The sequence below is a fragment of the Drosophila navojoa genome, chromosome 2, assembly GCF_054131105.1.
Source record: "Drosophila navojoa isolate 15081-1374.11 chromosome 2, UAZ_NAV_1.0, whole genome shotgun sequence".
Taxonomy (NCBI): Eukaryota; Metazoa; Arthropoda; class Insecta; order Diptera; family Drosophilidae; genus Drosophila; species Drosophila navojoa.
Genome location: NC_142890.1, coordinates 6,121,539 through 6,142,871, shown reverse-complemented (window position 1 = coordinate 6,142,871; position 21,333 = coordinate 6,121,539). Strand labels below are relative to the sequence as shown.

The window sequence follows — 21,333 nt, the reverse complement described above, 5'->3', positions numbered from 1 at the left end:
AACACAGAATAGTCTAGATGGGGGCGTAGTTAGCGGAGGTCTGCTAGACTGCGAGATGCCCTGTAGAGCAGACACAGTACAAGAAGAGCTGGACTGCAAAATTCATTAATTGATTACGATAAAGAATTTAAATGCATTTTTTATATATATACAATATTTTATTGTTTAAATAAATTTCAATAAATAAATAAAAATTGATACAGTAAAATATCCATTATTTTTACAAAATATATAAATTTTGTTGCGGTAATATTAAGTTTTTATATTAACAAAAAAATGTTATCTTATCTGCAAAATCTTATTTACAAATTAAAAATGGTTCAGTAAATGATTCATTTCCAAATAAAATACAAATTTTAATTTCTGGTTTATTGTAATTATTTCTTAAAATTAAATCTATAAAAACAATTCATTGAGCATAACCTGTCAATGATTTATCATAGTCACTCCCCCGCCCTCTGCACAAATTAAGAGGTATTCACGTCTGCGCCACACAGCGAAGAGCAGAATGGTAGAGAATAGCAACAACAAGAATAGGAACAAAATAAGAAAAGAACAGAAAATCATTTCCTCGATAACATCAACACAATCTCATAATAGAGGCGCTGCAGACAATTGGCACCCCGACCGCAGGATCCGAAAGGATCTTTTCACTTTTTTTTGAAGCAGGCTCGTGTTTTTTTTTTCCATGCCACACTTCCTGGCCACAAGATGCTGCAATTTGAGGGTGCCTCAACCATCTTTCACTTTCAATGAGCCACACAACAAATACGAAAAAAAAACAAAGAAATTATAGAAAAAAAAACGCATAGAAATAAAAAAAATCGACGAGGATCTCAGTTTTTTATGCAAAAGATATGAAGACGAGGGCGCCATGTGGTGCGTGTGCCAGGACCCAGGTTTTTTTCTTCATTCTTGGCTGTATGGTTTTTTATGCCAAACGGATATGCGATATGGGCTGGGGCGTAACGAGGCACAATCTTTCTATTCCCTGGCCAAGTCAATGGCTTTTGTGGTCGCGCCTAGCACGCGTCTCCAGCCGCAGCGGCAGCCGTAGTCGAAGGCTGCGTCGGGCAGCTGTTGTCCTGGCAGCAGCAGCTCCTTGATCCTTTTTGCATATGTTGCAGCTGCCACCGACGCATGACACTCCTGCCCCCTGCCCCTGCCCTTTCCCCTTCCCCACTTTCGCCTGCCACTGTCAGCTACTGGGCTGCAGCTCAATCAACTGATTGTCCACTTGAGCGTGGCCAAGAGGACAGCAATCGATGTCCTACCTGCGGCTCACCTCTCCCGCACACCTTTTCGACCATTCAAATGTTAATTGTTGTCAACGCATTCGTCACACTTTTCCTGCGACACTGGACAATGGCCAGAATGTGGTCCGGGATGAGATGCTGCGTTAATAATGCGATTTGCATTTCCCTTTCGCTTGGCCTTGGCCCGTGTCCTTGTTTAGCCTGCTGTTTGATTGAGCTGTGTCCATTATCCACCTTAATCCGCACCTTTTCTTTGCCGCTCGTCCTTTTGTGCCGCATGTCCTGCCCGCCTGCCTGCCTGCCGGGCAGTCTGCTTCGGCTTAGCCCAATTTTGTGCGCATCTCTTGATTGACAGCCAAATGCCACTGGACACGGCTGGACCAATGCCAAGGTGAGCAATTAAAAGGTGACATCCTTCCAAATCAATCTTCAATTATAGTCCACAATATGTTTCATATGTATCAATGGCCCATCTAATCTGAATAAGGAATATATGCTGCTATTTTATATTCACATATTTCATTAGCAAAAATTAAGGAAAATCTAGAAATTTTTTTTATTGTATAATTTATTGTCTATTTTTAATGCATTTAGAGTTTTTATTTTATTAATACGTAATTATTAGTCTTAAAAATAAGTTTACTATTTAAAATAAAATTAAAAAACAAAAAATTTGTTGCTTGCCGAAACCCGGGATTGAACCGGGGACCTTTAGATCTTCAGTCTAACGCTCTCCCAACTGAGCTATTTCGGCGCTACGTTTGTTCGTGCGCGTAACGTGATTTAGTTGCTCAGCCATAGGTTATATCAAACTTGATGAAGCTTATCTAATCACTAGCTAGCAAACAATATAAATAGAACTTTTGCCCGGGCCACACAGTCTTCAGGCAAGCGTTTACACACATTAATAAGCGTACATACATATAGATATGCTTATATGTGTGTACATGTGCGCTTATACATTTATAACAGAAACTTTTCAATTCTATCTTGCGCTTGGGCAGACGCTGGCTATGTCTCAGTGTCAGGGCTGAAGAGTGCTGCCAAATCATGTTTGTTCCGCCATGATAGCACAAGGCATCTAATGAACTGTTGGGGGCGGGGAAGGTGTGCCTGCCCGGTCGGTCGGCTGGATGGGGGGGTGGTGTGCAGAGTGGGGAGTGGGCGCAGTGTCGCACACATAGCTTTAGCTGGGCAACAAATCAGCCAGCGACCAAACCAGAAATGTAGCTGAGACTCTCCAACTGAAGCTGTAGCTGAAGCTGAAGCTGAAGCAGAAGCTGCGACTGCGACTGCGACTGAGACTAAGACTAAGACTGCGACAGCGGACTGAGACTGAGGCTATGGCTTTGGCTTCGTGTTGTCGTTGTAAAAATGTTTGCTTGCACGCTTTCCAATGGTTACTGCGGCTGCTGCTGTGCTACGGCTGCTGCTGGTCGTGCTTTGCGGTCGTTGCCCTGCTGTGACGTCACCGGTTCAATGGCAAAATGTGACCCAGATTGTCTGAGCTGCACAACTAAGCTGCGGCTCATAGCACCTTTGAGTGTGTTACTATATTTATATATATATATGTGTGTATGTGTGTGTTTATGTGTGGGCTCTTCAGAACGAAGAGAGCGCGCGAGCATGCCGAAACAGGCAGCAGAAGAGAGCGAGCTAAGAGCACTCTTGGAGCACGGCTTGTAAGCTGAGCTGCCCGTGCTTGCCCTTGGCTGTAACCCTTTGATATTTTGGACACCAGCAGCTTTCCATGCCTCTCTTACCGTCTCTACGAAAATGGGGACACTCCTGGCGAATAGCAGCGTTGGCATCGGCATCGGCTCGGCGTCGTCGTCGTCGTCGTCAGCGGCAGCGTCGGCGGCTGCACAATTGTTTTTGTTGCCGTGTCTGTGTAATTATCGGGCCGCGTGCATGTCCATGCATGCCCAGTTCCAGTGCCAGTGCCAGTGCCAGTGCCAGCGCTGGGAGTCAGGCCCAGGCCCAGGCACAGGCCCAGGCGGCAGTGTTGCGTGTAATTTGTTATTTTATTTTATTGTTATTATTACCGCATGCGACGTGCACTTTATTTTCATTACCAGTTTGGATTCTTTTCATGCATACACCCAAGTGTAACTTTGTATGGCTCCATGTTGGGCTTCAGGTCTCCATCTCTGTTGCCCACTCGCTCGCTCTCTCCCTCTCTCTCTCTCGCTCTCTGTCTATGTCTGTCTCTCTTTGTCACTCTGGTGTGTGAGCGCATCTAATGCATGCATCGGAATTACTTGGAGGCTTGTGCACGTGTGAATGTTGCCGGCGGCACTGGGCGCGGGACTGGGTGGCGACTGCAACCGTGCGGAGTTGCTTGCCCGGCACGTTTGAGAGCACCTACAAGTCTAATTGGAAATGCATAAATGGCAATTGATGACGATAAATAAAATGTTGATATTCTCAGTCCCATATGCAATACATTATCCATGACCATGCTCATTCCGATTCCCGTATTATCGTTTCCATTACCAGAGCCAGTTATATAATCGAGGCCTTAGGCGTGATGTCGGCTGTTCGCTTGATTAAAAAATGAAATCCCCTTTTGTGACAAATGCCGCAATATTACATATGTATGTACATATGTATGTATATGCAGCTTCCATGAAAATATCCCACGTAATAATTCCCTGATCTCATTCCCACTATTATGCAAGTGTTCCCACAGTCGTGCACGCTGCTTGCTGCTGGCTGCTCCCTGCTCCCTGCACCCTGCGCGCCTACAACACATAAAGTCAAGCAAGTGTCCAAATGTCAATTGGGGCTAATAATGTGCGCAACTTAAATGCGCGTCAATCTGGGCAATTTTGTGCAATTCATTAAAACGATTTCGATTCTGATTTGATATTGGTGCTGAGCAGTTAATTGCGCTTTTAACGATGAGCGCGCTTCTCTTGCTCTCTTCATATATATACATATTTCTCTTCCCACACACTCACACACACACACAGGGACTCGTACTATGAGCCGCTCAGGCAACTTGAAAAGCCCAGCTCATATAAACTTGTAATATTCATGGCACAAGGCGAGTCGTGAGAGCGTGCACCAAAGAGAAAGAGAAAGAGGCCGCTGCTGCTGTCGCTGGCTCTGCCGCCGGTAGGCGCTTTGAGTGGGGGCCAGTTTCCACTCACACGAAATTAACAATATTTATATAAACAAGTTATAAACAATGTTTGTCTAAGCAGTGACAAACACTCACCCATACCAGCAAAGCTGCGAGCAAACTCTCACACACACACACACACACACACACTCACATACACCACACGCACACACAAACACACGCACTTCCACTGGCAGGCAAACCAGTTCGCAGCTGGCGCTCAGTCGCGCTCCCACAAAGTCACATGGCGCTGCGCTTCAAATGCATTACATGAACGTAGCGACGTCAAAGTCGACGCTGGCAGCGCAGTGACGCCGCGCTCTGGCATAGTACTTCCGCATTACTGCAGCTCCAGCAGTGCAAGCTGTTGGCTCTCTCTCTCTTTTGCTCGCTCACTACGTTGGCTGTCTGTCTCCCTCTCTTTGCGTGGTACTCTCTCTTCGAGTTGCGCTCTCTCTCGCACACGCGATCAGCTGATTTTGTTTTGCTTGAACTTTTGCCGGCTGAGGCGACTCAGCATGCGTATGTGTGTGTGTTCACATCGAGCTATGCATGTATGTATGTATGTTTGTTTTACAGCTAAAAGAGACTAAATAAAAAGCAAAAATGAAAACAAATTTTTAAAAATTTGAAATGCTTTACACATTTGCATGTCAGGCGCAGGCTGCAACGCTTGCGGCGACAGCGACCGCAACGGCGATGGCGAAGGCAACTGCGACCCTGCCCAATGTCAATCACAGAGCTCTGGCCCTGGCCCTGGCCCCCGAAGCACGAGTTTTTGGCTTACAAAGAAGCAGGCCAAAAGCAGGAGGAACGTGTTTCCAAAGCCATTACAACAAGCTCGGCTTGTGTGTGTGCGCCTGCGTGTGTGTGTGTGTGAGTGTATGTCTTTATGAGTGAGCTTTTGTTGCAGGTTTACACTGACAATGAAACCCAAATATAATACATATGTATATAAATATGACTCTCTGTCCCTGTGCGTGTGTGTGTGTGTGTGTACATGCCTTAAGTCAGCCGCAAAAACACAACAAAAATGTTCATATGTACGCACATAGAATCGAAACGCACTTAACCAGACGTGCAAGTGTGTGTGTGTGAGTATGTTTGTGTGTGTGCTTTGGGCCTGGCCTCCAACTAGCGCACACAACTTGGTTACAGCTTTGTTGGTATTGTGCCTGTTACACGCTGCATGCTTATGTATGGCACACACACACACTCCACTCACATATGGTTTTTTTCTGTTTATTTTTTTTTTTTTTGGTTTTTTGGGAGGTGAATGGCCGCAACTGTCGTTGCCACTTTGGTAACACCGTGGCGCATTAAACGTAGCAGCCGCCGCGGCCAAAGCCAAAGCCAAAGCCAAAAGCCAAAGAAGCCAACAGCGTCGTCATCAGCTTGGCCAAGCGCTTTTGGCCAAAACCAAGACCAAGGGCTGGCGGTGCTGAGGAGCTGTGGGGCTGAGGGCAGAGCCCCAATGTTTAATTTGCTTTGCATTTTGTTTGGCCAAAATCCAGCCAAGCTGTTTGGCTTATGATGATGACGCTCACTAACTGACTGACTGACTGACTGGCTGACGGATTGATTGACGGACTGACAGACGTGCAGACTGACGAAGTGACTGCTCTGACGCGAACGTAACTCACGCGTTTTTATGGCCCCACTAAAGTCGATTTTGGCCGTTTTTAGGGTTTTTCTTCTGCTTCCCACACTCAGAACCCGAACTGATCCTCTGCAGAGCTGGCCATCTGAGTATATGCACGTGTATGTGCTCGTGTGCGTGTGTGAATTGAATAATCAAATGTGTTATGAATATCTTTATAACTGCTATTGATATACAAAAGAACGTATGTAGATCGCAATAAATTAGATTTGCGACAGATTAGCCCTTAGTTATGTAATTCAATTATCTTAATGTGATATGAGACTGGAGTTTTAAAGAGTAGAGCGATCTAAATAAGTTATGTAAATGAAGATTTTTCCGTTTCCCTTTTTGTTAGTTGAAGAAAATACAAAGTATATAAATTATATTATTCGTATAGAATAAGTAGATACATATGATCATAAAAATAAGTATATCAAAGTGTTAATAGATAAATCAATAGATAGATGAATGGAAATGGAATAGCATGACTGAGAGATAAAGAAACATATATAAAGCTTTTAAAGATTTAGGTTTATATACAGGAGCAAAATTCATATACAAAGGCGATAGAGTTTAATATATGATAGATAAATAAAGATATATTAGCATCTAGAGGTCCATAGAGTTCAAGATATATAGATTAGAGTTACATCGATTAGATTAGAGAACAAATTTACTGCTTGTTTATTTACTGAATTGAAATGTATCTGAAAGGTAGATGGCTAGAATTACATAAGTACATATTCAGATAGACAGAAATAATAAACATATATATAAACATATATATGAAATGCAACTAACCATTCAATATGTTAATTTAAGCACTTTAAAGATATATTATATATAATTATATTATTCACTTAAAACCAGCGGTATTTATAACGATGTAATTATATATCTTTATACATACATATATGATCTTTTTAAGATTTATATGATGTAACGAATCTTCACGTTCCAAAACTGTCTGAAGCTCAGGAATGGAATGTAACTAGGCAAAGATCGCATGTAGCTACAACTACAGAGATATGTACATTTGGAGCTGCAGAAAGAGCTACAGATACAGAGATACATACTTCCAGTGCTACAGATACAGATTGAGCGTGTAAAGTAAAACTAATTTTGTTTTAATTTCTCCTTTCAACACATGTTCTCGGGTTCGCGTGTAATTTTTAGCTCGCCTAGAGGTATTTGACCCTTTGGCTCACAGCTGATTTATGGGAATTCATACGTGTCCATCTCTCTCTCTCTCTCTTTCTCTCTCTCTCTCTCCCCCTGTCTCTTTGTGTGTTTGTCTTTCTCTTTCTAGCTCCATTTCCATGTCTTTTGGACACTCGATTCTCTTCTGGACTCTGGATTGTTGCCTCTGCCACTGCTTCTGGAGTTGAATGTACGTTTTGCGTGAAAGTTTGTTAATTTTTTCTTTAATTTCTTTTCTTTTCTGTTTTTATTTTTATAAATATTTTATCTGTTTTTACCTCTCTTTTTGTTTGTTGCTTTGTGGCGCACGGCTGGAGCGATTGAAGAAACCTAATTCATGACATGCTGACCATATTAATTTATCTTCTTTGTGCAAAAATTCGTGCATGATTTGACCATTACGAGGGCCAGTTCTAGCTGCTATCTGTATCACCATGTGATCAGTTGCCCATATCTTGGCCATGAGTGTGTCTATGTGTGTGTGTGTGTGTAGTTGAATGAACCTCGTTGTTGCGTGAAATGTTTAAACTTTTGTTAACGAGATCATTGACACTTTAACGCGAGTTGCATTAAGTTTGTTACCATGCCGAACCCAAACTCAGTCTCAGTCTCAGTCTCAGCCTCAGCCCCAGAGCGAGCCCCTCCCTACCTACCTACCTACCTCCCTCCCTCCCGCACCCAGCTCCCTTTGGCCCATTCCATGGCCCATTCTCAGCTACGCTTTTATTGGCATGATCGTGCACTTTTGTTGATAACAAAATTCGTAGAAACATTGTAGCAAGAGAGTCATGCCCCACTCTGTCGCAAGCCGCTTGCGATCAAGATGGGGCAGCAGCTTTTTATCATATAACTCTTGTTGCTTGTTCTTCCTATTGTAATTGTTGTACGAACCGAGCATGTTGGCGATCATTGTACGAGCTCCCCATAAAGCCACAAGCGCTGTCTACACTTATGCTACATATATGCAGCGAACAAGTTTGTGTAAATGTTTTCAGATTATTTAAATACGCTTTGGGCAAACCAAAAAAAATATATGTAAGAAACTATTATTTTTATACATAGTTTTAAGGAGTTATTGTAAACATTTTATTCTAATCACAGTAACTCAAAATATAATAACTGTTTGGTAATAACTTTTCTAATTTTCCATAGAATGAACAAAATCTGTGTGAGATATAGTTATTGCCTTTAGCATTACTCGAAAACTATAAATGCGATATATGCGAAAAATTGTATAAATATTCTAGTATAAAATATATAAAATTGGAATAATTCTTTTTTGCCCACTATCTTCATTTACTTACATAATTGTAATAAACTCTCGAATGATAATTTAAAAAAAAAAATTGATTTTAGTAATTATTTTTATATATTTATTATATTAACTTTTCAACTTAAAAATATTTACAATGATATAACTTTAAAAAGTTGAGCTTATTGCCCAAACTTTTCCCACTCAGGTATATCCGTAATAATACAAGAGCAACCACTCTTAAAGTAGACTTAGACAACCTGTCAAACCCATTTGCCATACTATGCCATATAAATATCTCAATATCTATTTATAAACAAGTCTTAAAATGCTTTATAAAATCGAAAATACAATGGTACCGAGTCTATTCAAAAACATAAACGAAAGCTAAGCAAAGCGTATATCTATTTCATAACAATAAAAAAATAAACCAAAATAGCTCCAAGCGCAACATTAAAATAATTTGCCCATTCCTATGGCTCTTATAGAAATTAGCATTAATAATGATATAAATAAAGTTATACAAAAATGCCAGAGCCGAGTTCACTGGCATGTTATCAGCTATAGAATGTGTTGTTCTGCAGATAAACGAACTAAAATTGTTGCAAAAAAAAAAAGAAAAGGAGAAAAAACAAACACAATAAAATGAAGATAATACTTAACAATACTTTGTAATACATGAAGGTAATTACTTCATTATAAAGGCGGCAAGGCAACGACGACTGCTACGGGCTGCAAGTGAGCTAATGATAATGGTATCAATTACCAACGGCGGCGGGACTTGGAGAGGGGAGGAGAACAAACAGAATTGAAGATGAGGCTGAAACGAATCGAACGAAACGGCCCACTCCACACAAAAGAGTAAACAAACCATTTTTATTTTGACTTTTTAGTGGTGTAAAATATGCGGAAATGCATTTCTATGGTCTTACTTATACATGTGCACGCACACAAACACATAGAGAGAGACACACGGACACAAATCGAACAGCAGCCGGCAAAACTTGCATGTGAACGGATCACTTTATGTGTGTGTGTGTGTTCGTTGGAAGATGACGATATTAATGTATGGCTGGCTTGGTTAATGATGACCACGATGCTCATGATGATCATGATGATGATGATGATGACAATCATGTGAAAACCAAACCAAACCAAACCAAGCCAAGCCAAGCCGAGAGAGAAGCAACAGACCTGTTTGCAGTCAACATAATAAGAACACAAGGCGAATGCAATGCAACAGGGGCACGGGGGGAGGAAGGTGGCGAGGGGTGCCGAAGGGGTTGCTTGTTTGGCAGTTGAGAGGGCAAAGTGGGTGCAACAACAAAACAACAATACAAAAACAAACTGGGCTAGGGCTGCACACACACACACACACACACAGACAGCGGCGAGGAGGCGAGTCAGGGGGCTGCTGCGGTTAGAGGTGTCCAGCAGGATGCATCAACGAGACGCGTTCCGCTCAGCTTGTGGCTGACGTTCAAGGCATAGGCCCGAGTAAATTACGACTGCAACCAGTCAAGTTAGTCAAGACAACAACAAGTTACACACACACACACACACACACATGCACTGTTGGCTGGAAAGAAAGCAAGCAAACAAGCCAGCAAGCCAACAAATGGACAAAGCAGCATCCTCCATTTCATTGCAGCTTTTCGCTCTCCTCTGCTCGCTCGCACTCCCTCTCTCCTCTCTCTGTCACTCTTTCTCTCGCTGTCTCTCTCGCTCGCCCGCTCGTTGTGTGTCGCTTTTTCGTTTTATATTTACAAACGGGCCGAAAGGTTCGTTGACCGTACAAATAGTGACCCACTAACATCTGCGAGGTACGTTCACCCTAGTGACGTATTACTGCCATGATCGAAAAGCCGAAGCTTAGAGACAGAGCGGTCCGAGCCGCGAGCCCCGAGCCCGAACACGAACACGAACGCAGCCAACCTGGCTCGAACCACTTTAAGCTCGAACGGCGTTCGAAGCGAACCGAAAAGCTGTTGGCCTAAGAGCGCCATCGGCTGTCGCTTAAGAGTGTTGCGGCCAATGCGGAAATGTTGCATGTTGCGTGAACATGTACGAGTGTGTGTGCATGCGTGTGCATGTGTGTGTGTGTGTGTGTGTGTTTACTTGTGTTTATGTGTTAATTTTATCTGCGCAAACATCTTCATCAGCAGCGCTCAGCTGTGTGCCCTAAACGCGCCGTGACTCTTTATCCGTGTCTTATCTGGTTGGACCACACCTTGAACTAACCTTTGGGCCGCCGACAGCCTTGACAATCGCAATTTGCCGCCTCAAGTTCAAATTCGGGCGAAAAACAAAACCTGAACAAAATGCCACATGCGGTGAAAGTAAAAATTCATAATTTTTTTTTTCTCGTTTCATTTTGGTTTTGCGCTTGTTGTTGTTGCTGTTGTTGTTGCTGTTGTTGTTGCTGTTGATTTTCACATTTAACTCAAAGAGGCCAACGTACAAATCTCGAGCCAACTGCGCACAGCGCCGCGCTGCACTTTGGCTCAAGCCCCTTATATTTATTTACTTTTATTATTATTTATATTATCTCTTTTTTGCCTTATACCCTTTCTCTGGACCATCAACACTTTCACAGCTAAAATGTAACGCACATTTCGAAAATATGTATTGAAAATATTTAAATAATGAAGGATATTCCCTCTATCAATCTTACCAATCTAAGGCTCTGTTAAAGACAACTTTAAATGTAAAAATCAATTATTATAAATTATAATTATTATGCATATCGCTTGTACTCGCATTAAAAAAATAAATAAAAATAATAAAACACTAAATTAAAAAAAATATAAATGAATTTACTCAATGATTATTTTATTTTTAAATTATTTAATATATAAATACATAGTTAAAGAATATTTACAACTTTAATTATAATTGCTAAGCCACATAAAATATTTCGCTTTAGACTTAACCTTAAGCTAAATAGTAGACTTTAGCTCAAAGCCCTAACTTCTTAATGGACCGAAGATTATAGGGTTTTGATCAATATATATAGACAATTAAGTTTAGCCTTCTCCTGTCAACTTATCAAGGCTTCGACTTAGTCTTAATAAAAATCGAACATAAGCAGCAAAAGGCGTATTGCTTTGGATTCAGATCTAGTCCCTATATACTTGCTCACCTATCTATGCTTTTGTTAGAGTATTAAAAATTCGTCATGTGGCTAAATAAACTGTTCTTGGCTGTTGGCCAATTCATTAGAGGCTAAGGCTGTGGCTGCGGTTGCAACCGTGGCTAAACTGCATGGTGAATACAAACACACACACACGCACACACACATAGACACATTCATATACATACACATCTATGTATATAGATAGTTTCATATCTTTCTTTTACTTTCGTTTGCCTTTTCCAAATAATTTTGCCACAAAAACAGGCGCTGGCTGTGCAGAGGCCAAGGCGATGTCGCTGCTGATCGTGAACATGACACAATATTATGGATTATGAGCTCTTGTTGCTGTTGTTGTTGCTTGTCTGTGTGTGTGTGTGTGTGTGTGTGTGCGGTGGCAAAAGGAAAATTGGTGTGGCAAAAACTCTCACACAGTCAACTGCAGCTTATCTCGTTTTTTGTTAGTTCATAATTTACAGTTAATTTATGAGTTGTCAAGGCGCTAGCGACGTGCTGGCCAAGTTCAAGGTGTTTGCTGGCCTGGTCCAGACCCGGTTCCTGTGTGTGCCGGCGCCTGCCGCTGCGTTTAGATCACTTTTTCATATTTATGAGTTTATGCAGAAAATTGTCTCGCAGAGCCCACACAGAGAGCAAATGAGAGCGAGAGAGAGAGAGAGAGAGAGAGAGGGAGGGAGAGACTTTCACACGTTTACCGATTGAGGCAGCAATTGCGAGGACATTCAATACGAATGCATCCACAACTGCCCAACTGCCTTGAGGCAAGGACAGCTGCCGCATCCGCATCCTTCCGGCTGAGTGGGCACATGGGAGCCAAAAGCTCATTTTGGCCAATTTGGCTATCAAATAACTTGTTGGCAGCTGTTTGCTGGCCAATTCACACGCTCCTTGGCAATAGCCTGGCCAAATTGGCTAACAATCTTTTCTTACTCTGCTGCTGCTGCTGCTGTTCTTGTTGTTGTTGTTGTTGTTGGTGCTGCTGCTGCAATCATTGGATTAATTTTAATATGTCCATGGCTATAAAGCGTTTCACGTCCAGCCTCAATCTGTGCGCAGCCCATGCTGCATCTATGATTATGGACTCACGGCAATCGACTCACACACATGTGTATCTTTGTGTGTGTGTGTGTGTGTCTAAGTGTAGCAACGTTTGGCTGCCAGCTTGGCTGCCACTGGAATTGCGACCTCTTTGGGAGCGTTTGCTGCTGCTGTTGCTGCCGCTGCTGTTGTTGCTGTTGCTGCTGCAGTTGCTGCTGTTGCCGTGTAGCTGGTTACGAAACCCCAAGAAAAACTTCCGCATTCATTTAAGATCATTTCTGTCGTTGCTGCTCCAAGTTTTAGTTGTTGTTGCTGGTGCTGCTGCTGCTGTTGCTGCTGCTGTTGCTGTTGCTGCTGCTGCTGCCGGTGCAGATTTGCAACAGCAACCCCCCTCATTTGGTGTTGCTTGTGTGTTGTTTGCTATTATTAATGCCCCCACTCGCCCCCGTCGCTCCCCTTGTCGCTGTTTTTGTGAATTTATGGATCAACATTGCATACCGCACGACCAGGAGCAGCTAGCTAGCCATCAGGCATCAGCCATCGACTCTTAGCTTCCAGCTCTCTCAACTCTCAGCTCTCAGCTGTTGGCACTCCAAAATTGACAAGATGTTGTGTTTTTTAATGTCGGTTGTTGTTGTGGTTGGTGTTGTTGTTGGTGTTGTTATTGTCAAGTGAATTGATTCATCAGCTGAGGTTCACGGATTGCCTATGCATTTCTATGTATATATATATTCACTTCGTTTTAAGTATATTTACTTTAAGATAAGCAATAGATTTTAAAATTTTTATTGATGCTTAAATACGCTAACTGCTCGGATTCATATATACATATGTACATCTATCTATCATCTATCTTTATTATAGACATGTGCGAAACTGTTTTAGGCATTAAGTTTACAACGTTTTGACTGAAGCAAGAGATAACTGACTGCTTAATTCTCGTCTATATATCAATTTCAGCTACTTATTACCTATACATGCATCTCCTAATAGCTCACATTGAATTTTTGACTGAGGATCAGCAGACCCCATGAATTCATTTTAACTTATTATTTTACTTACTATATTTTATTTTAATTGTTTTTTTATATGAATCTTGTTTTACTCTTTCTTATTATTTATACAATTATTATTTATACAATTATAATATTCCTTTATCATTTAGCTGCCAATCTGCATCTATACAAAACAATTCCAGCTCACGCTTGCATTCCAGCTGGCATTGAATAAAAAAAAATATAGCAAGAGCAAGATCCAAACACCCCTTGACGCCCCCTGCAACTGCTGCAGCTGTTGGAGCCCACAAAAAAATAGAGAAAGATGTGATGGAGAGAGATAAGGAGAGAAAGAGAGAGAGAGAGAGGGAGCGAAAAACCAGTCCTGCCATAATCAGGTCATGCCTTGCCTTCTCTCGGCTAACGGAGTCAGAGCCAAGAACAGTTCCAGGCAAAAAGCGCTCCGCCTTGCCAATAAATTCACGCTAATGGCTAAATAAAAAAGTAAACAAGAAGAAGAGGAAGCCGCAGCAGCAGCAACATAGACAGCAGAGGCTGAGGCAGCGGCTGCGGTTGAGGCTGAGACTGTGACTGAGACTGCGGCTGAGACAGTCTCTTACATTTGCCGCTCATCAATAATGAAGTACCGTTAGCGGCCGGCTGCTGGCTGCATGCATGCAAGATCGTGTGTCCAAATGCAACTGGTTGTCATTGTCAAATGTGGAGGCATGCGTCAATAAATTACCTAGAAGCGCAGAACAAAGCAGCAACAGCAACAACAAGAGCAACAAATGCCAACAGAGAAGCCGAAAAAAAGGCTAAAAAGCCAATGAGCCAACACTGGCTAGCGGACTGGGCGACTGGCTGCCAACTGGGAGCAACTGGGAGCAACGGTACATTATGCAATCACGGCATGAATGAGACACTCTTGACCGAGTTTCCATAGCCAGGCAATAACGGTAAATGCGACGTAACGCGACAGCTGACAAGTGCTCTGCAGCGCAGCGCAGCGTAGCGCCTAACGGGTTCTCGCTGCCCGCTGCTCGCTGCTCAGCGCGAAATGAATCGAAAGAAACTGCGCGAAAAGAAGAATCCCAAAAAAAACACCGCGATGAATTCAAATTCAGCAACGATTTGGCAATTAGGAAAGAAGAAGCAAATAAAATATATAATGCGGAATATAATTAAATAACAAATGAGAATTTAGCCAGTGAGTGTAATCGACCGTGTAATACCCTATTTACATTTTAATTTGGACTAGGTGCATGAGAATAATTGGAATTAATTGCTGGGAGGCCGATATGGTATCGTAGAAACAAACCGCGATCGAACTGGGTTTTAAATTGATGGAATCGGATCTATTCTGAGAGATATTTATAGTTAAAGAGTCTAGGCAGCTGCTACCATAGATAAGTGCTATATGAGAATTATGTCAATATCTTAGGTATATACTTTATAGGAATTATACCATTTGTGTCTAAATGCATAGGAGTAGAAATGCTACATGCTTCTAGCAATAGCATTCTATAGAAGCAATAAAGTTTTTAGAAGTTTCATATAGGATTTTATAATAATTCTTCACGCAACGAACGAAACTACAGATATGTGCTTAACTTTAGTAGTTTCTCACTCCCAACATTTTAAGCCAAAGAGAATCGGAGTGCTTAGTAGCATTCGACCTATTAAATCTATTATTGGGTAATGTTTCGATTTTTTGGCAATCATACGAACGTAATTCCATTGGTAAGTGATCCCATATGTGATGCCATTATACATATAATATATTTAAAGCCACTACAACATATTATATATTTCCCAATATCTGATTATGTATCAATTTCATTTAACAAATGCTGTTTTTAGCCGATATTTCCCACTGGCCTAGACAACAATTCGTTTGTCATTAGTTACAAAAGCGTTTATTCACACGAACATTAATATAGATGTGATGCATACATTGATTACATAAGGATAAGTACGGCGCATTGCTATAAGTCTGATAAATGCCCCTCGGGAGTCGCTGACGCTCGTCTAGTCGACCAGATGGGTCTTGACCAGCGCTACGATGGGCGCAGCAGTGGGCATGTTGGGATACTCGCCAGCGCTGCCAGCGATATCCAGATGGGTGTATTTGAGGGGCTGCTTAGAGTTGACGCCATGCTTGTCGAGGCCTGTGGCCTTTATCATGAAGGCGGCGGGCACTTGGTGACCGCGCGGAGTCTTCACGGACGGCGCATTGTTGGCCTGGACGACATCTTCGCCCCTGGCTTTGGCGGCATTGAAATCGAAATCGCATTGCCGCAGCACAGAGACCTCGAAGGGTTCACCGTAGGCCTGGCCAGCGGCCTGCAGCTTGCGAGCGTGATCCTCCTTGGCGGCCACACTGTTGTCCACAATGATGGATTGACCCTCGCCCGCCGAGATGAAGGCGTGGCCCGTCAGCGTGGCAATGGTGAAGATATGCGGATCGGGCAGATTGCCCTCGATGGCCAGCTCCTTCATGCGGCAGAGCACATCGGCCATGCACATGCGACCCTCAGCGTCCGTATTTCCGATCCGCACGCGGACGCCTGCCCGCGAGGTAATCAGCTCGTCGGACACGTAGCACTCCTCGCCCACGGAGTTGCGCACCAGACAGAGGGCGCCAATCACATGGATGTCCTTCGGTTTCAGCTCGCTAACCACTTGCATGAAGCCGGCCACAGCTGCTGCTCCGCACTTGTCCCGCGACATGCCGGCCATGACGCCTCCGGCCTTGATGTCAGCACCGCCCGTATCATAGGTGACGCCCTTGCCCACCAGCATAACAGTCTTGCGCGCCGGATTGGGCGGCTTATACTCCAGGTAGATAATGCGTCCCTGATGGCGCTCCACTGTATGGGCAGCACGGTTGACAGCTGCGAACAGCGGATACTCCTTGTTGATCACGTCCACATCGTCGATCACATTGACGGACAGATTGGCAAACAACGGCTTAATGTAGGCCTCCACAAGTGGTGGGGCCATGCGCTCCGGATCTCCACCTCCGATGTCGCGTGCAATGAGACGACCCGATTCCAGGACCAACGCCTCCTGCATGATCTTCTCAGCATTGGGATTGTTGATCAGCACGGAGAGCGAATTGATGCGCTGCTTCTTCGATGGGACATCCTCACGCAACTGAATGGGCTGTGAAGAGGATTGAAGGCATGAGAGAGAGATGGATAAGATTTAGGATGCTCAATTTACATACCACATAAAGCTCCTCGAGAGCCCCAAGGACCGTGCACAGCTCCGCCTGGGAAAAGCGCTTGCTTTGGGGCACCACCAAAAGTGGCGCCTGGAAGCCAGCCTAGTTGACAAAAGCAAAGATTAGTTTTATATTCTAGACAGTTCCATTGGGTAATATGCCTACCTTGATGGCTCTCTGTAGCGATTGAGCTGCCGCCTTCTGATAGCTGCGCACATCCGCATAGTCCGTTAGCTCCTCTACGGGCGCATAGATGACGGGCACGTCGAGATTCGCAGACTTGAAGCAGGAGACGACGCTGTCGAAAGCCTTGTCGAAGGACCGATGCTCCTCAAAGACGTCAGCCAGCTCGGCGGGCACAGCCCGGTCAATCACACAGAGCACATCGTGACCGGACTTGGCCAAAATATTGGAAAGCTTCACGGTGCAGGGTAAAAGTCTAAGGAAAGATAAGCAAAAAACAAAATTATAAAAATTTAAGAAAAACTTTCCATTCAGAGGTCGTTAGCCTCTTCAGGGAGATATGTGGTAAGAACGAGTGAAGAAAGACAGAATAGAATAGAAGATGAACCTTTCCTCTGATGAAAATTAACAAATTTTGTTTTGTTTGAGTACAAAATATTGAAAATTGCTCAATAAAGAAGTTACTTATTCGTGTGGACGAGTTTTTACTGTGCATATACTATGCATTCAATTTATTTTTATTTACTTAATTGCAGCAGCTGAAAGTTAATTGAAATGCAATTTTATCACGTCTAGCAACTTGTTTTTTTTTTTTTAAATTGACAGTGAATAGAGAGTGCCAAGCGATTTATGGGCGACGCCTTGCTACAGTGGGGCGTCTTGCTGATAAGCCAGCGACCAGAACAAGATTATCTCGACTTTGAAGTGCAATAAATAACTGCGATTGCGTTAAGCGAGATAAGTTAATAACAATTATTTGAGCAAGCCGCAAGATACTTTACGGGAAGATTTGCCTGTGACTTAACAGAGAGAGTGTGTGAGAGAGAGAGAGTGAGAGCTTAGCTTTCCAGTCTAGCCGGTCCTTGCAAATGGCGGCGATAAATTGCATTCACTTTCCGTGCAAACAGATCTCCATTTTACTTACTTCTCGAGTCCCATGTTGATGATGTGGAGAGCGGCAGCAACTGAAGCGTACGGCAAGTGGAGAGTCACTGATTGGGCGCTGGACGAGTGTTGAAATTGTAATACAATGGAATACTGGAACTGGAAGAAGCGATAAGGCGCCGATAATGAATGTGTTTTTGCTCTTGTGTTATGTTTGATATTTGCTAAAACGTTTCTATTAACAGCGCGAATCGTTGTGTTGCGATTCTAAAGCGTAGCCATCGGCTTTATATACAGCGCGCCCATCGAACAAAATATAAAAACAAAACATTGTGCACGAGCTATGATTAATCGCAGGTATGTTATGATTGAAATTGTAGCCTATGCATTTTGCATACGCAACAACAATAATAAAAATAACTATTGCAAGCAACTGCTACTCACGTCGTCGTTGCCACAGAGCAAAGGCAAACACTTTGAGACCGCGCGATTCTCTTGCGAGTCACGTTCACAGCGAATGAGAAAAAAACAGCTGTTGGCTGGAAGAAAGCCGGTCAGCTGTTCGCGCGTGTCGCGTTGCCAACTACATTAAATTTTAAATTCAATTTTCCAATATTTCAAACGTAAATAGAAAATCAATTAGTTAATTTAAAATAAAAAATTTGAAAAGAAATACTATATAAATTTAAAGTTTGTTAATTGTTACGTATAATCTACATTTATAAAATTTTCGATTTAATTTATGGCAATCAATGCAAAGCTGAAATGAATTCATATCAATTGAATTTTGATTTGTTTATAAATTTATAGGTATTTCTCATTTCGACATTTACTTAAGCAATACACTTTATTATGTATGTACACATATTTCTATTGAATATAAAAGGGAGTCTGTTATTTGGTCAATTGGATTTAAATCAACCGCTTAAAGTGGAATATGAACTGCTTCCAAAATTTTATTCTTCTTTTATATAGGTTTCTATTTCGTTAATTAGTTGTGGCAGCTGCTTGGCCTCCAGCGCCAGAAGTTTTCTATATGGCCTTAAGGGACCGTCGTCTAGCGAATCATTTTCGACGCTCAGCGGAAACTCGAAACTAAATTTGGAGCGTTCGGCCAGCAGCTCCTCTTCAGCATTGACGAACTGATCCTCGTCTGGCTTGCCCTTCTTGCCCAGCTTGCGGTGAAACTTGACCAGCATTAGCAGCGTGTCAAAGTTGAACTTCATTTTCTTGGCCTTGGCCGCTTCGATTTCCTCATGCAGATTTTGCAGTAGCGGCACAGATATCTGTGCTGGGATGTTGATGAAGCGTTCGTTGATCAGAAGGCCAACGTGTCGTTGTTCGTTGTCAAGCAGATTTTTTAGCTGCTCTTGCACCTGTTTTGTGGCACTCATCTCGGCGCGCTGTGTTATGTATTTACGCAGCTGTTCTATAACGGGCTTATCCTTTTTAGCCGTTAGATTCACCACAGATGTGATGCCAAAGATGGTGCCCTCCTCGACCATGTCCTCCATTTCACTATCGAGGTCATCATCCATGCACTGGCATATGACGCTGCCCACAAAATTTTGCGCTGTCATAGAAGAATTGTAATTGTGGTTCGGAATCGAGAACTAAGAATTTACCTATGAGAAGTTCAGCCAGCTGATTACAATTGATCTGTGCACACGGAAGAAGGCGCTTCAGCAATTGTGAAATGCCCTCCGCATCTGGATCTACTGGTGTGCGTCCCTCAAATTCTATTTGCAGCTCCTACAATTGTAATCGCTAATTAGGTAATTTCATATAAAAGAGATATTAAGGGTCTCTACCTCATTCTCTTGGAACGAATCAGAATCCATTCCATCGCTGTCGTCACTTTCCATATCCTCATCTTCCTCTTCTTCATCGTTTTTAACATCCTCATCTTCACTGGAGCTATCAGCTTCAGCCGCTGTTAAATTCTTCTTTTTGTTTGCTGACATTCTAATATTATTTTTCAAACTAATTTAAGCAGCGAAGTGCTCCCAGCACAATAAATATCAAACTTCAGCTGTTTGTCAACACACGTGTTGGTTGCTCAGCGTTGCCAGACTCTTTTCTACACACTTGTTCTTTTGAGCCGTGCGGTTCACGCTGGCTCATTTCAGTTCAATAAAAAACAAATTTTTCAGCTTTAGAAAATACAGCAAATAATTTTTAGCATAGCTACACTCTAACATATTTTAAATTGTTAAACAATATACAAAGAGCGTCTTAGCTGTGTGCATTGTCGTTATGTTTCACCCTTTTTCAGCTGCTCGTCATATTGCTGCTGGGTCAATAAGTTGGATATAATATCACTGCAGTTCTCAATCTTGGGCAACAATATGGCGAAGTATCCCGCACCCTCAGCGGCCTGATGCAGCTGCTTGGCATCCGTTTGGAGAGCAGTGTTCACTTCCACCAGCTTGCCTCGTATGCAGCTGGGAATTTTATAGACTGTGCCAGTCTCCGTGGTCAGCAGGGCGAGCGTTGTGTCCGCCTGTAGAATCATGCCGCCCTTCTTGGATTTGCCCTTGACCACATTCTGGCTGCGATCCATATTGCCCACATCGTAGCTAACGGAGGCGATGCCCTCGCCATAGGCGGGATGGGTGGGCGCAAGGCAAATGAGGCAAATGCGATTGGAGTGATAGAGAACCTGGTAAGGTGCTCCACCTTTTATGTAGTAGTAACGCGTAAAGAATCGATCCACCACACTGGGGTAATTGGGGTCATACCAATCAGTTATTGGGCTTACGGGCTCGCCGCAAATCTTCTGCTCCTCATGCTGAAAGTAGTACGGCTCAAAGGGATCTTCCTCTGCTCCGACTGCTTCAATAGCTGGCATCTTTATTTAGTTGGATTCGCCCTGCTCCAGTTTCTGCTTGTATTTTGCCTGGCGTTCCCTTGCCTTGGCGCGATTCGCAGCAGACCGCGCTACACGTTCCGCCTTCAGGCACTTAACCACCTTGTCGTCGATGGAGTTGCAAATGCCAATAAATTTACCAAAAGCGTTCTGAATGCATAAAACTCAGTTAAGCACGTTGGAAAAGTGGCCAAACACTGAATTACTTACATTATCGTGACAGGCCTTGAGCTCTTCGATTAATTGATTACAGGCTGGAGTATGCAGATGGGCCGACAGATCTGTGTGCATTTTCAGTTACGAACAGTTTTATGAGGCATAAAGTGCAGCGCTATTTATTTATTTATTTCATTCTCCGTTACTCTTACGCAAATGTTTATATCGAACTGTTATCGATTTGCCGGCGATATATTGTCATGCAATCAGCTGTTCTTAGATAATAAAATATACCAAATACAAAAAATACTCAAACAACGGCTGCTTAGGTGTGTTTATTTTTGAAAAGA

At 42.9% G+C, this 21,333-nt stretch overlaps 4 protein-coding genes, 1 long non-coding RNA gene and 1 other non-coding gene across 7 annotated transcripts in view; 1 reads left to right on the top strand and 5 right to left on the bottom strand.

Annotated features, from left to right (window-relative positions):
- Positions 1–21,333, top strand: part of LOC149092082 (uncharacterized) — a 193,544-nt gene that overhangs the window by 89,047 nt on the left and 83,164 nt on the right. The gene's annotated exons all lie outside the window — the stretch shown is intronic.
- On the bottom strand, positions 1,938–2,010 carry TRNAF-GAA (transfer RNA phenylalanine (anticodon GAA)). The gene has a single exon. It is a non-coding gene; the product is annotated as a tRNA-Phe (tRNA).
- Dip-B (Dipeptidase B) lies at positions 15,558–18,569 on the bottom strand. Of its 2 annotated transcripts, XM_089256575.1 has the most exons (5): positions 18,403–18,569; positions 17,999–18,117; positions 17,056–17,329; positions 16,894–16,992; positions 15,558–16,829 (listed from the first exon to the last, which is right to left on the bottom strand). In XM_089256575.1, the coding sequence occupies exons 2-5, from the start codon at positions 18,010–18,012 to the stop codon at positions 15,693–15,695; spliced, it is 1,524 nt and encodes a 507-aa protein (XP_089112701.1). In that variant the 5' UTR covers positions 18,013–18,117; positions 18,403–18,569; the 3' UTR covers positions 15,558–15,692. The 2 variants fall into 2 exon arrangements, with proteins under 2 accessions (XP_089112701.1, XP_030239418.1); XM_030383558.2 differs by lacking the exon at positions 18,403–18,569 and having other exon boundaries at positions 17,999–18,384.
- LOC108658929 (protein BCCIP homolog) lies at positions 18,853–20,031 on the bottom strand. Its single transcript, XM_018111606.3, has 3 exons — positions 19,770–20,031; positions 19,584–19,710; positions 18,853–19,531 (listed from the first exon to the last, which is right to left on the bottom strand). Exons 1-3 carry the CDS (start codon positions 19,920–19,922, stop codon positions 18,915–18,917), a joined length of 897 nt encoding a protein of 298 aa, XP_017967095.1. The 5' UTR covers positions 19,923–20,031; the 3' UTR covers positions 18,853–18,914.
- On the bottom strand, positions 20,104–20,809 carry LOC108658938 (protein Abitram). Its single transcript, XM_018111616.3, has one exon. It carries the CDS (start codon positions 20,807–20,809, stop codon positions 20,213–20,215), a length of 597 nt encoding a protein of 198 aa, XP_017967105.1. The 3' UTR covers positions 20,104–20,212.
- LOC108658941 (COX assembly mitochondrial protein 2 homolog) lies at positions 20,604–21,246 on the bottom strand. The gene is made up of 2 exons (XM_018111620.3): positions 21,038–21,246; positions 20,604–20,977 (listed from the first exon to the last, which is right to left on the bottom strand). The coding sequence occupies exons 1-2, from the start codon at positions 21,116–21,118 to the stop codon at positions 20,816–20,818; spliced, it is 243 nt and encodes an 80-aa protein (XP_017967109.1). The 5' UTR covers positions 21,119–21,246; the 3' UTR covers positions 20,604–20,815.

What these genes read in the sequence shown, in the direction of transcription:
- Dip-B (XM_089256575.1), bottom strand. An exon ending in CGCTACAGAGAGCCATCAAG is followed by an intron (nt 16,993 to 17,055) that starts GTAGGCATATTA and finishes TTTGTCAACTAG; the next exon opens with GCTGGCTTCCAGGCGCCACT. An exon ending in CTCTCGAGGAGCTTTATGTG is followed by an intron (nt 16,830 to 16,893) that starts GTATGTAAATTG and finishes TCCTCTTCACAG; the next exon opens with CCCATTCAGTTGCGTGAGGA.
- LOC108658941 (XM_018111620.3), bottom strand. Translation starts at nt 21,118, where the DNA reads ATGCACACAGATCTGTCGGCCCATCTGCATACTCCAGCCTGTAATCAA. An exon ending in TCAAGGCCTGTCACGATAAT is followed by an intron (nt 20,978 to 21,037) that starts GTAAGTAATTCA and finishes TTATGCATTCAG; the next exon opens with AACGCTTTTGGTAAATTTAT.
- LOC108658929 (XM_018111606.3), bottom strand. Translation starts at nt 19,922, where the DNA reads ATGTCAGCAAACAAAAAGAAGAATTTAACAGCGGCTGAAGCTGATAGC. An exon ending in ATTCGTTCCAAGAGAATGAG is followed by an intron (nt 19,711 to 19,769) that starts GTAGAGACCCTT and finishes TTACAATTGTAG; the next exon opens with GAGCTGCAAATAGAATTTGA. An exon ending in GCTGGCTGAACTTCTCATAG is followed by an intron (nt 19,532 to 19,583) that starts GTAAATTCTTAG and finishes CTTCTATGACAG; the next exon opens with CGCAAAATTTTGTGGGCAGC.
- LOC108658938 (XM_018111616.3), bottom strand. Translation starts at nt 20,809, where the DNA reads ATGCCAGCTATTGAAGCAGTCGGAGCAGAGGAAGATCCCTTTGAGCCG.